Source organism: Paramisgurnus dabryanus, chromosome 9, assembly GCF_030506205.2.
Source record: "Paramisgurnus dabryanus chromosome 9, PD_genome_1.1, whole genome shotgun sequence".
NCBI classification, from domain to species: domain Eukaryota; kingdom Metazoa; phylum Chordata; class Actinopteri; order Cypriniformes; family Cobitidae; genus Paramisgurnus; species Paramisgurnus dabryanus.
In genome coordinates this window covers 29,211,403-29,225,441 of record NC_133345.1, presented here as the reverse complement: position 1 = coordinate 29,225,441, position 14,039 = coordinate 29,211,403, and the positions used below count along the sequence as shown (strand labels likewise).

Here is a 14,039-nt window from a genome sequence, read left to right as displayed (position 1 = left end):
ATGAGAATTTGGAAATTTCTCATTTATCTTTAAAAGTTGAGATCTCACTGAGAATTGTAAACTGGATGATTGTCATTTTTCAGGAACCATGATACAAAATGTACAACAGGTCTTCCTTCACAAGATGTTTGAGATTGTGCTTGGTAGACACATTTAATTAAAAAAACACATGAACTTGAGGGTATTACAAAAATACTCTTAAATCAATGAAATACATGCATTTATAGGCTTCATTGGCAGCCACTGATCTTTCACAGAGCGTCGATGGGATTACTGCCATAAACTGAGCCAAACGCCGATAAATGAACACACATGAAGCTGTTTTTCACACTGTTATCAGCACCTTATATTTACTGCCAGCACAACAACACCATTCATTCCCAGCCCTGAACAATCCTATGCAGGCTCTTGGCCCGAGATGTTTACAGTGAAGAAAAAGGCCAGATGAAGCTGGGAAGGCCAGAGAAAGGCTGTCATTGTGCCGCCCAATGTCCACAGACGTCCACATACTTTAATTTACCAGAGCATGGGACCTTGGTTCGCATGGGGCCCTGGGAGAAAACACTTTATTAAAGGGAAGCAGTAAAGTTGGTGCTGCTAGAGAGAAGTTTTATTGTTGACAGGTTGTTTCAGTTTTGTGTCATTTAAGTCTCAGATGTTTTTTCTAAGTTGCCCAAGAGAAATAAGAGAAAATTGTTATACAGTAAGACAACATAGACCTAGAAAAACATACTTTTGTCAGAATTTGATGAGAAATGTTTACGTTAAAATTTCTTTAGTATGCGTGTGTATGGTATGAGATTTTGGCGGTATAATAACCTTAAGCAAAAACACCATGGTTTCACAGTGTTGCGGTATTGCAATTGCAAAACTAAAATGTGTTGTTTTCAAATGTCTGAGTATACAAACAAGAACTTTTCAACTTTTTTCAATGCATTTTATTTTTAAGCAAACTACATATATTCCAAATAAAGCCTTTTAATTATAATATTCTTTCAATATATAATAATAATAATAATAATAATAATAAATACATTTTATATATTTATTTATTTAAATAATAATAAATAAATGCATTTTTTTTTATTAAATTTATTAATTGTTTTAATTGTATTTATTAATTTATTGGAAACATCAAATCAATTTCATGATTTAATGGTTGATTTAAAACTGAGCATAGTTTGAGGCACTGGTTTGATTTCCTCTAAAACTCCTATGTTATCTCTCATCAAAGGAGAAAGCCTTTCCTCGAGCCACCTGTGCCTTTTCCCAAACTAATCACTTCCCAATGGATAACACAATACACAAAGTCCCACCTTATTTTTCTTTTTGCTAAAATACTTTTTACCCTTGCAAATGGGTTATGATGCCGTTTCATGTTTGATATCTTTATTTAATAAGGACTGCTGGGGGTCAGTGTGTTTTAGTGGGGTAATGCGCTTTGATTTATTTTTCTTTTAAATATTTTTAAGAGGCTTTGCTTTTTCTTGTGAGAGCTTTAAGCACTTGTTCAACTTAGCATTAAAAATAGTCCTGTTATAAGCTGTTCTCGGTTGTTTTAAGGATGGAAAAAATGCAATTTTGGTTGGACCATGGGAACAAGGATCTTTTTTTAAGCAGTGGGGTACATCTGCGTCTATGTCTGTATCTGGACGATGACACCTGACCTTTCATATCTCATAAGCTTTCATACAAATAGGAAACGAGTTGTGGTTGGGTTAAACAGAAGGCTTCCTCATAGGTTGAATATTAATTCTTCTAAACAATGATAAACACTTGATGGTTATTTTTAGTTCTTGTTTCAAGTTTAAGTCACTGTTAGTTTCAAGGTCACTTTTTCTATTGGCCCTGACTGATAACAGGAGCACAAAAACAGATCTTTATATTAAACATGCTTTTCACTTCTGCAAAAAGACAGTACACTATTAGTATTTCTGTCATTCTAGCACTGCTTAGTTTAAAGCCAAGTGTCATTTCTGCCTATCTAGTGTCACCAGATAAAACTGCAAAAATAAAAAGTAAATAAATTTTAACCAGGTTTTATTTAAACCCTCACCCTTCACTATCAAAACAAAGGTTCCAAAGATGTCACTGGGATGGTACCTTTTAAAAAGGTCCTAATATGTGTACAAATATGTACCTTTTGAGGTAACAATATGCACCTTTTATGTACAAAAGTGTAAATTTTGACAAGGTACCACCCCAGTGACAACTTTTATACCATCTTGTACCCTTTTTCTGAGTGTTTATATGGTCACGAACTCACACTTGTATGCCCCAGCAGATGCTAAAACAAAACAGAGCAATGCACAGTTTTTATTTCTGAACAAACCAAGTACCTAACTATTGCATCCATCTTCTCAGTCTAGATCACTTGGATCTAGAGATTTCTATTTTCCTAGACCCAGACTTAACCCTGGAGAACCCACGGGCAAATTTGGCCAATGTTAATTGATGCCTAAGAGAAGGGTTATTGGGTTCTCCAGGGTTAAAAACAGGGATGATCGCAAATTTGTGGTCATCGGTCACAAGTTATGGAATAGCCTTCCAGCCTACATCAGATCTGCCCAAACTTTGTCAATTTTCAAATCTGCCCTGAAAACTTACTTTTTCTCCATGGCTTTCAGTATCATACGACTTTTTAATAGCTTTTTTAGGTTTTTAATTTATTTTTATCTTCATTTTAATTTGTTTATCCAGTTTTTAATTATTATTTTTAAATTTTTGTTGTTGTCATTGTTTTGTTTCTTTTAACCTTGTAAAGCACTTTTGTCAATTCCTGTTGTTTTTAAATGTAATATTTTTTAATCCTCTTTTTCTATCTCTCAGTTGTTGGCAGCAGTAGCCCCACCGATCAAGGTCGACATAGTGAAAGGTTGTGTCGTGGATCAAGATTCAGCAATAAAAGCCACTCGAGATTAAATGGAAGAGGCTCAGGCCGTCGGCCATTGCATCCCAAACCACAAGGTATAGATATGCATACACAAAACGCACATCTAAATACTTGCCCTATTCCACAATGTTGCCAGCTTTTCAAAGCAAAGTCACAGATGTTACCAGAAGTCATTGCAATACAATAAACCACAATATAATAATCATTTTCAATTTCATAAGAGATTCTGAATGATACCGTTCCCAGGTTAAAAACAAATATGGCTACTGAAATAGTGTCACATCCTTAAATTGATAGTTCACACAAAAATGATACTTCTGTTATTATTTACTCGCGCTCAAGTTATTCTAAGCCTGTATGAGTTTCTATATTCTATTGAACACAAAATACAATATTTTGAGATATAATACAAGGGTTAGTAAATAATGACAGAATTTTCATTTTTGGGTGAACTTCCCCTTTAAAGTGTCCATGACCCTGCTTTATTATAACACTACCTGCTGTGTTTAAAAAGTGTGAATGATTTTCCAGAATCCAGAGATAAGCATCACGGATAAATATTCCTAGCTTAATTGGAAGAGCATTATGTTAGCAGCACCAAGGTCATGGGTTTGTTCCCAGGCAACATGCATACTGATAACATGTACAGTATACCTTGAACGCCAGTGTAAATCGCATTGGGTACACTGCAAAAAATTATTTTCAAGAAAAAAAATTCTTAGTATTTTTGTCTTGTTTTCAGTGAAAATATCTAAAAATTCTTAAACTAAGATGCTTTTTCTTGATGAGCAAAATGACCAAAAATATCAAATTTAAGTGATTTGTGCATAAAACATCAAAAAAAATCTGCCAACGGGGTAAGCAAAAAAATCTTGAAAATTTTTCTTAAACACTAAATTCAAGAAAAATTCAAGAAAATTAAACAAATTTGCTTACCCCATTGGCAGATTTTGTTTTGCTTGTTTTATGCACAAAATCATTTAAATTTGATATTTTTGGTCTAAAAACTAAACTTATTTTCTTGGGTCATTTTGCTCATCAAGAAAAAGTATCTTAACTTAAGAATTTTTTTATTTTTACTGAAAGCAAGACAAAAATACTAATAAAATGTTTTCTTGAAAATCATTTTTTGCAGTGTATAGACGGTTTCAGCAGTAACAACATAAAACAGACTGCTTTCGTGGGACATACGTAATTTCCGGTAAACTCCGCAAAGAATCAATAACAAGAAAGTGCTTTTAGAGTAGTTTATTTCTGATAACAAGCAAAATAAACGTAGCTTACGTTACTGTGTAAAATGTGTACTATATAATGTATGCAATCTTAACTACAGATCGGCAGCCAAACCTCCCATTAAATAGCGGTAATCCATGATCGCTGTCTTCCCTCATCTTTAGGAAACCAATACATTTGTTATTTTCGACAATGTATTTGTACAAGACTTCAGTTTAGACCATTAAGTCAGACCATTAAACAAACAAAGACCTGAAGTAAAGGTCAGCTTCGATGTGTAACCGCGTCACCAAACGTGCATCCAATGAAACTGTCTATAAGGGTCTGCCAAATATGGATATCATCAATGATTTTCCTTAGCTTTTTAGGGGAAATGTTTGTACATTTTAAAACCAGTTTAAAGGGTATTTCGAAAGTATTTTGATAGTTACATACGGTCATTATTGGCTGCGTATCAGCTGATCGTCTGGTAAATGTAAGGTTAGTTTGTTTTACTAGCGAGTAGAATACATTAAGAGGTAATAGTCAACTTATTACAGATCAAGCCACATTGGAAAATGAATGCAGATGTTGTTTATCTACTACTTTATATGTGGTATTTTGTGCTAGATCTGTGAAACAAAAACACTTCCCTTTTTTTTTATCTGGATGGAGCCATGAGCTCTGTAATATCTTCACCCCATCAGATTGACTGACATTCGCTCACAGCAGGTCAAAACAGACCTCTCAGTTTCCAGATGCACTTCATCGCATGTTAGCATAGTTGAAATAAGCTGTACTGCTACCTTGTGGTGAAAACGATCACAGCTTCCAGTTTAGTGCAAGTGTCTTCCTGTCCTATCTCACAAAGATAAAGCCATTTACATGTTTAGTTATACAGTGTGCCCCTTTAATAATAAGTTAATGACTGTTGATCCTGCTAGAGTAGTGACAGATAAAGGTTCTTCAATTTTATTATCGCTCGCTGATCTACAATATGTGACCCTGAACAACAAAACAACCAATCATAAGGGTCAATAATTTTAAATTTAGACTTACACATCATCTGAAAGCTGAATAAATAAGCTTTCCGTTGATGTATGGTTACAGGATATGATGTAATTGCTAAGATATGATAATATTTGGCTGGGATACAACTATTTGAAAATCTGGAATCTGAGGGTTGAAAAAATTCAAAACATTGAGAACATCGCCTTTAAAAATGTGTCCAAATGAAGTCCTTAGCAACACATATTAAAAAATTATAAATTATTTTTTATAAATATTTATAAATAATTTTTTATATATATTTTCGGCAGGAAATTTACAAAATATCTTTATGGAACTTGATCTTTACTTAATATCCTAATGATTTTTGCCATATAATGCATTGTTGTCTATTGCTACAAACATACCAGAGCTACTTATGATTGGTTTTGTGGTCACATATAAGCATGTATAAGTTTTGAATCATTTCTCTTTTTCTCTGCAGTGCCTCCTAAGCCAGCACACCTTAACAGTCCAGTGACAGAAGTCTCTTTACCACTGGGAGCCGGGATGTTACCCGTTAAATCCGGCATGGAGGGCGAAGTCAAAGGACCTATAGAAAAGGGCCTTGTGTCCAACCTCATAAGCCGCTTTGAAGTAAACAGGTACACATGCAGCATTATGAGCATCAACTATGTTTGTTTGTGAAAAAGCTTAATTTCAATTTTCATGGGACAACCTTTTTGACTGTCCTCTGTCCATTGTATTGTATACACTTTTATATTCATATATAATCACATGTAACTCTCTTTTCTTTGATTCGAGAGCTGTGGCCAGCAAAAGTTGCTTCGTTTTTTCATGACAGGTCGCTTCGGTGTTGTGTCATATTAGTTAAATGTTAAACAGACTTTAACTGAATGTTTTTGTTTGTTTGAAAGAAAGAGAAAGTGTTTAAGCATTGGAAGATTTATTGTGAAATGAATGTCGGCCGTATGACGTATGTTCATTTATCTGACGTTATACAGGAAGTTAAAGCAGAAGTTAGTCATTACTCCAGCAGCAACCATGATGTTTCTCACGATTTGTGAAAAGAAATGGTTTAGGGGACATTTACTTTTGTGTTTGTGATAAACCTAGATGTAGGAGGTAAGACTAACAGATTTGTTGTCCTTATTTAATATAACAGATTTCTGTGTCTGTCTATTTGAAACATACTACAACTCTATATACTCGATTACTTCACACTGTGTCATGTATATTTATTTATTTATTTATTTATTAATTATTATTATTATTACTGACCTGACCTCAAGTCTCTAGTGAACATGTTTATGGCTGTTATTTGTAAAGTTTAAAATATAAATATTTCCTTATAAAATCCATTGCTTTGCCTTGGAAGACATTAAAGGTGCAGTGTGTAATTTTTAGAAGAATCCCTTGACAGAAATGCAATATATTATATTATCAGTGGTGTATAAAGACCTTACATAATGAACCATTATGTTTTCATTGCCTTAAAAAAACTCTTATCTATATACACCGATGGTCCCATTACATGGAAGTCGTCGTTTTGTGCCACCATGTTTCTACAGAAGCCTTTAACAGACGAACTTTGTTTACAAAGTTGTCTCTGACGGTGAAGTGTTTGTCCTGTGGTAGCAACTGTAGCTTCTCTGTGTTTCAAAAGCTAGGGCTGAGCTGTGGGCCGAGACGTTGGTTGCAATTTTAAACCTCACCACTAGATGCTGCTAAAATTTACACACTGCACCTTTAAATGACCATATGGATTAGTTTTGGATGGTTGTGCTTTTTAAATATGGTCATGTTTCATTCTGGGGTGAACTATCCCTTTAAAGGAGTAGTCCACTTTAAAGATGGGGCCCATTGACTTACCATAGTTTTTTTCCTACTATGAAAAGTCAATGGACCCCATCTTTAAAGTGGACTACTCATTTAAAAGAAATGCCTTATTGCTTTAAAATTCACTACAGTCATTTGTTAAAAAAAGTTTCTAGCTCACCCTACAGTATGGGGCTGAGTAAGCTCACTTGTAACCTTATGGCCACTGTAACAAAATAGGCTAAGCTATAAACCTCAGCCTTATTTTGTGTTTCCTGCTGGTGTGATGCCATTGTGTGTAACGTGTGGCTCAGACCCTGTGGTTGTGACCAGGCTCACGAAATCGTCCCAGCTGTAGAAAAAGCAAAGTAACAGAACATAAGATGATGTTAGTTAGCAGGGCTCTGATAGCTCCAGCAGCTGTCTAATGCTCATCCACAAACACTTATGGTAAAGCCATGACCCGAAACAACTGCAAGGGGTTGGTTTTCAACCATGTGGAGAGAACAATGAGTATTCTGTTTGGGGGAAATCTTTTCCTTTTGCCAGTGGTTCAGAGCTCAAGCGTGTATTAGTCTTCTTCTATAATGTGAAGTGTTGCCCATACTCTCAGACCCATTCTGTATCTCCATTTTCTATCTCACAGGAAATGCTATGTGATGTAAAGAGCAGGTGGGCCGTAGACAGGGAAACAGCTGGAGGTGTGCAGGATATTAGTGTGTGTGTGTCTGTGTGCATGAACCCAAGAGCCTTGTTGTTCAACTTTGTTCATGGTTTATGCATGCTTTATCTACAGCGTTTTGAATAGATTATGTCTGTACAACTTACTTAGGGCTGCACAATATATTAGTGACCATTTTAGTGTTGACTAATATTAGCATTTGTTAATGTTAATAATGTATTGATATTAGAAGCAGATAATATAAGTTTTTTTCTCTTAATTGAAAAGGTGCATCATGTATTTATTTAGTTTTTTTAGAAGGTATTTAATATACATACATACATACATACATACATACATACATATATTATCAGTGGTGTATAAAAGACCTTACAGAATTAATTGTATTGTTTTTATTACCTTCGATTGAGCCGTTTTTATCTACATAACCGTGGGTCTGCTTACATGGAAGTCACCATTTCGCGCTGCCATGTTTCTACAGTAGCCCTAAATGGACCAATTGCTTTATAGATGGATTCAGCAGTAACAACATAAACAAGCGGCTTTCGTGGTCAACACGTAACTTCCGGTAAACTCCACTAAGAATAAATAACAACAAAGCACTTCAAACATAGTTTATTTATATAACAAGCAAAATAAACAACACGTAGATTACCTAGGAAACCAAAACATTTATTTTCGACGAGGTATTTGTTCAAGAGTTCAGTTTAGCAACTAGTCAGACCATTAAAAAACTGACACCGGAAGTAAAGTTCGGACCAGACGCATATCGCGTCACCGAACGTGTATTCGATGAAACCGTCTATAGTGCGTTTTGTTGTCACTGTTGTCTCAGACGATGGTGTTTTTCTCCTGTGGCGGCTACCGTAGCTTTACTATGTGTTTCGAAAGGGAGGGAAGAGCTGTGGACTGAGCCGCTTGTTGCAATTCACAGTGTCACCCCTAGATGCCGCTAAAAATCTACACAGTAGACCTTTAAATGTTTATCCCAGGTTTCGAAGGTACTGAACAATTATTGATCTTGTCTAATGTACATTATATGGTTTCAGGTATTGGTCACGATTTTTATATTGGTGCATCCCTAATGATTTCGGGGTCAAAAAAGTATAAATTATACTTATTATTACCTGGCTCTATGAAATCATTCACTTTGATTAAACGTGGTATTTTGCTGTATACGCCTGATCTCACAGGAATTTGTAACTATTTTACAAGGATGCTACTTTGTATGCATTTAAACAACGTGACTTGTATAAAACATGATTTTTATAAAAAACAATGACAATAATTGAACTAGGGATGCTTAAAGATTAATCGCGATTAATCGTTAGCAGAATAAAAGTTTTTGTTTACATCATATACTGTATGTGTGTGAACTGTGTATAATAACTTTGTATAAATAAATGTACACACATGCATGTATATGTTTTAGAAATGTTTACATGTGTACGGTATATACATTTGTATATTTATGTATAATTTATATTATATATAAATATAAATACTTAATATATACTTTTTTTTTTCTTAAAATTATACATGAATGCGTTCATATTTATATATATACATATTTATTATACACAGTTTACACACATATGTGATGTAAACAAAAACTTTTATTCTGCTAACGATTAATGGCGATTAATTGTTTAGCATCCCTAAATTGAACTAATGTCACTGGGGCGAAAGCAGATCGTACAAAAACGTATGAATTAGCCACCTTGTAAAATAGTTACAGATTGCTGCAGGATTCTTTTGACTGTATGTATTATTTATTGTTGCATTTATTTTACTGGTGTAACACCAAATTCTGTGACCATCAAATTATGCCTACACTATGGGGACGATTGGGGTTGGGATTAGCTTAAAGGGACATTCCACTTTTTTGAAAATAGGCTCATTTTCCAGCTCCCCTAGAGTTAAACATTTGATTTTTACGGTTTTGGAATCTATTCAGCCGATCTCCGAGCCTGGCTAGCAGTTTTAGCATAGCTTAGCATAATTAATTGAATCTGATTAGACCATTAGCATTGCGCAAAAAAATATCCAGAGTTTCAATATTATCCTATTTAAAACTTGACTCTTCTGTAGTTACATTGTGTACTAAGACCGACGGAAAATTAAAAGTTGCGACTGAAAATAGTCCCCTGCAATGGAAAGTAACCAAGTGGACTATTTTCGGGCATTGCATAATATCACTACGCCTGCTGCAGCCATGTTACCTCAGCAATGTCACTGATTGTTACGCCAGAATGAGAATATAGTCCTAACCATATCTGCCTAGTAAATCGCAACTTTTAATTTTCTGTCGGTCTTAATACACGATGTAACTACAGAAGAGCCCTTCAAAACGCTTTGGTTATTTTTTTGCCTGATGCTAATGGTCTAATCAGATTCAATGTAGGGGTGGGCAAAAAAATCGATTCTTAGATGAATCGCGATTCGGACGTGGGCCGATTCTGAATCGATTCACAAATGTCAAGAATCGATTCTTAAATGTTAGTTTACAAAATAACGTCACGTTATCAGAACCAAAAGGCGGAACTCAACTGGGGGAGCGGTGATGCGGACAACTTAAGAGAGCGCGCCCTGCAAGAGCGCATAGCCGAGCTTACAAGAGCAGAAGAGAAAGAACACTTTAAATGCTTGTAGGACTATACTGCATATATCTCTACATTGAATTTAGGGCTGTCACCATTACTCTATTCTTTTTGAGGAGTTTTAAAAAAAATCCTTGCGTACATGTCGAGTACTCCTTAAAATAGCGGAGATGCGGTTTAGTGAAACTAACAGTATTAGAAGCATACAAATCTACGCTGCCTCTCTCTCCCTCTCGTTTGCTCGCTCACACACACCGTGCGTGTGAATCAGGAACTGCGTGAGGCAAGAATGCGCATCCATGTGAATTTTGGAAGTTAAAGACGACTGAGCTGCAGTGGCATGGCAAAACACATTTGAGAAGAAAGGCGCAGCAACTCAAAAAGACCTGCATGTTTCACAATTACTCCAAAAGACCATAATGACAATTTTGCGCGTGGAGCAGCAGTTGTGCGATCTACCGGCATTGCCTTTGCGATCGACGTATTGTACACCCCTGCCCTAAACCATCCGCAGACTGTTTAGATATAACATGAATATACTTCTGTAAAAATATGCACATAGTTTGTTATTCAGTCGCTGCATTATATAAATACAGTAATACTGCCAATCACTGTGTATAATGATGATGATTAGACGCTTAACGTTCGTGGAAGTTAATGCCGGTTAACATATAGAATTAATATGTCACGTTAAATTAATATTTTTACTGGTTTTAATGTCTTACAACAGAAACAACACATGTATGTATATAAGAATGACATTATTTATCCCTAGTTGCATTAAAGTACAGTATATGACAGTTCAGAGACTAGCAAAAGCGCAAACATTAACCTGGCTTTGAAAGCAAATGCGACGTAATGACGTCACAGATATGCAAATTAGTACGTCAAGAATCGATTCTGAATCGAATCGGGACCCTAAGAATCGATTCTGAATCGATTCATGAGGGTCCAAGCGATTCCCACCCCTAATTCAATGAATTGTGCTAAGCTATGCTAAAAGTGCTAGCGCCAGACCCGGAGATCAGCTGAATGGATTCCAAAACAATACAAATCAATGTTTAACTCTAGGGGAGCTGGAAAATGAGCATATTTTCAAAAAAAAAGTGGAGTGTCCCTTTAACGATAACACGGTCACATAAATCGAAGGTCACAGAATTTGCTGTTACACCAACTGTTATACCTTAAATATGTTATTGTTTTTTCTTCATTTGGTGCCAGCATGCACTGTTAAAGGACTTTTTGTTGAAATCAAGGACTGAGCGTCTAAATGTGTGTGTGCTCGCATGTTGGCATGAAGTAGGGCAGCCATGTCTCATGGGACGCTCGGTAGTCCTACCTCTCCTCTTTTGCTTTCCTCACCCTCCCATTCTCCTCCTATCCTCTTCCTCCACTCCTCCCCTGACCCACACACTCACACGACCTCGGCGGACACAAACGCACCGCGGCCCCTCAAGACAGAGGAAGTTTCTTCTGCATTTGTATTTTTTTTTCAACCCTGACACCTTCACACTCTCAGGCGTGATCTTTCACGCAGTATCTTTATCTTCTGCTCTCTCTATCTCTCAGTTTAATCTGTATCGTTGGTGGTTAAAGTTGTTTTGCTAGTGAGTGGTGGCTTGTTTTCTCTGTCTCTGTGAAAAAAGCTGACATTACTTTGACTCTGCCTCAGTCACACAGACATCAGGAGGGAGGGCGCTCCTCTTAAACCGGTCAACAGATCGGCCAACTACAACCCGTCGCAGAAAACCTACCAGAGGCCGACGGAGGAGTCCAAGGACCCCAACTCCACCACGAACAGCCCGCACAATGCCCTCAAACCCCCAAATGGGGTTACCGCCCAAATGAACAAAGACCAGGAGAGTATTCAAGACGCCTCGGTTCCTGACGTGAGGATAGACGAGCAAGGATTGCTAAATGGAGATGCGAATGTGGACAGTATGGATGGAAACGGTGTAGATGTGTCTCATGGTGATGTAGACAGGAGCCAGGAGGATGAGAGGAAGACGGCGGAGCAGGAATGTGTTGTGGAAAACAGCTTACCTAAGCAGGAGGTAAGATCTTTTGTGAGTATTTGGAACAAAGTGGTAAAAAGATATTGGCTTTTGGGCCGATGCTGATGTATATAGAGCAGGGGTTGCCATTGGTTGGTATAATGCTGAACGGTTGTCGTAGCTGAAAAGGGTAACGTTATATTAAGGTTGTATTTGTTAATGTTATTAAATGCTAATGGTAATGTTAACAGTTCCAACTTTTGATTTTAAAAATATTGTCCAATTAATATAAGAATATTTATGTTAAGGGCAAAAAGATACTTTATTATGAAGACATTTTTTGAAAGTTGAGTGGTATGTAAACTTTTGATTTGTATGCATGTGTTTATAGTTTGCTGTGTATCGTTGGGTGAATGCTTTTCTGCAGTCTGACATTTAGTTATATGACACCTCGTGTCATGCACTGGCTTAGTTTGCTAGTTTCACATGCTGACGTAAGACAACAGCGCCTGTTTTTATCATTCAACCTCCGCTCTCTTAGACCAGGCCTTTATTTCCTCTGAAACAAACATTGTACGTGGAGTTCATACTAATGCATGTGCAGTTACAGATCTTTCAAATGTAAAAAATTCAGTTGTTGTCATCATGAATGTGGACTGTGGATCCTTCCTCGGCCACAGTAGCTTATTGTTTGGCATGCTTGTTTCCTCTCATCCATCCTTTCATATCCTGTCTTAGCATTTGAACAACAAGCTTCTATTGAAAGACTGTTATCTGTGCCAAAGGAAGTTAATTCACAAGATGGCTTACTTTCATCAGCTAAGTGGGATCTGAAATGGTTCAAAGATCATTTATGTGAGCTGAGGTTGGCGATTCGGATAAGAAGAGATTGACTATGTGTCCTCAAAGTGTTGACAGGCGTAAAGCAGGGCTGTTAGTGGTTAATGTGTATCAGGGACGTGTGTGTCTGTGTGTGTGGACAGTGGATTTGTACATGTGTGTATGGGTGCGACACAGAGAGGAAAACCAAATGTTATGGCGAGGTGAGGAATGTAGGTGGAGAGGGAGTCAACCTTGACCTTTATGTCTGCTTCCCTTCAGCCATGAGAACACCAGCAGACATGTACAGTGTTAGTTCGGCAAAAATGTCTTGTATAATTTAGGTTAAAACTAGCTCTGAGCTCAAAGTGTCTGAAATATTTATAGCTCTTGAAGAAGAGCTAAAGTGTCACCTAGAGAAAAGTTGGGTGTCCATTTAAAGTCTTGTGAAATTATGTTTTATGTGGAAACTTTGGGACAGGTTTTTAATTTCAAGCAAGTTTAAAGATGTTCAATACATCAGACATTGAATGAAATATATTTTCATGTTGACTTCTCAGAAATCAAGTGGACCATGAAAAGTTTATAATGTTTATATGAAACTTTAGATTCAATATTCTGAAACTTATACTCAAGTTCAAATTTCTGTTTAGGAAACAAATGAACAGAAGCTCTACAAAATAGCAAATGAGCTTCTGCAGACAGAGAAGGCGTACGTCGCACGACTAAACTTATTAGATAAGGTAAGCACTGGTTAAGTCACACAAATTCTTTTAAAGGATTAGTCAATTTTCTTAAAAAAAAATCCAGATAATTTACTCACCACAATGTAATTCAAAATGTTGATGTCTTTCTTTGTTCAGTTGAGAAGAAATTATGTTTTTTGAGGAAAATATTTCAGGATTTTTCTCATTTTAATGGATTTTAATGGACCCCAACACTTAACAGTTTTAATGCAGTTTAAAATTGCAGTTTCAAAGGACTCTAAACGATCTCAAACGAGGCATAAGGAT

General features: G+C 36.3%; 1 protein-coding gene across 6 annotated transcripts in view; it reads left to right on the top strand.

The window, feature by feature from the left end:
• Positions 1 to 14,039, top strand: part of fgd4a (FYVE, RhoGEF and PH domain containing 4a) — a 66,915-nt gene that overhangs the window by 41,191 nt on the left and 11,685 nt on the right. For all 6 annotated transcript variants that reach the window (XM_065283500.2, XM_065283503.2, XM_065283501.2 and 3 more), the window contains 4 exons: positions 2,830 to 2,967; positions 5,598 to 5,757; positions 11,886 to 12,267; positions 13,680 to 13,769. In XM_065283500.2, coding sequence (XP_065139572.1) covers positions 2,830 to 2,967; positions 5,598 to 5,757; positions 11,886 to 12,267; positions 13,680 to 13,769 — 770 coding nt within the window. The remainder of the gene's footprint in view (positions 1 to 2,829; positions 2,968 to 5,597; positions 5,758 to 11,885; positions 12,268 to 13,679; positions 13,770 to 14,039) is intronic.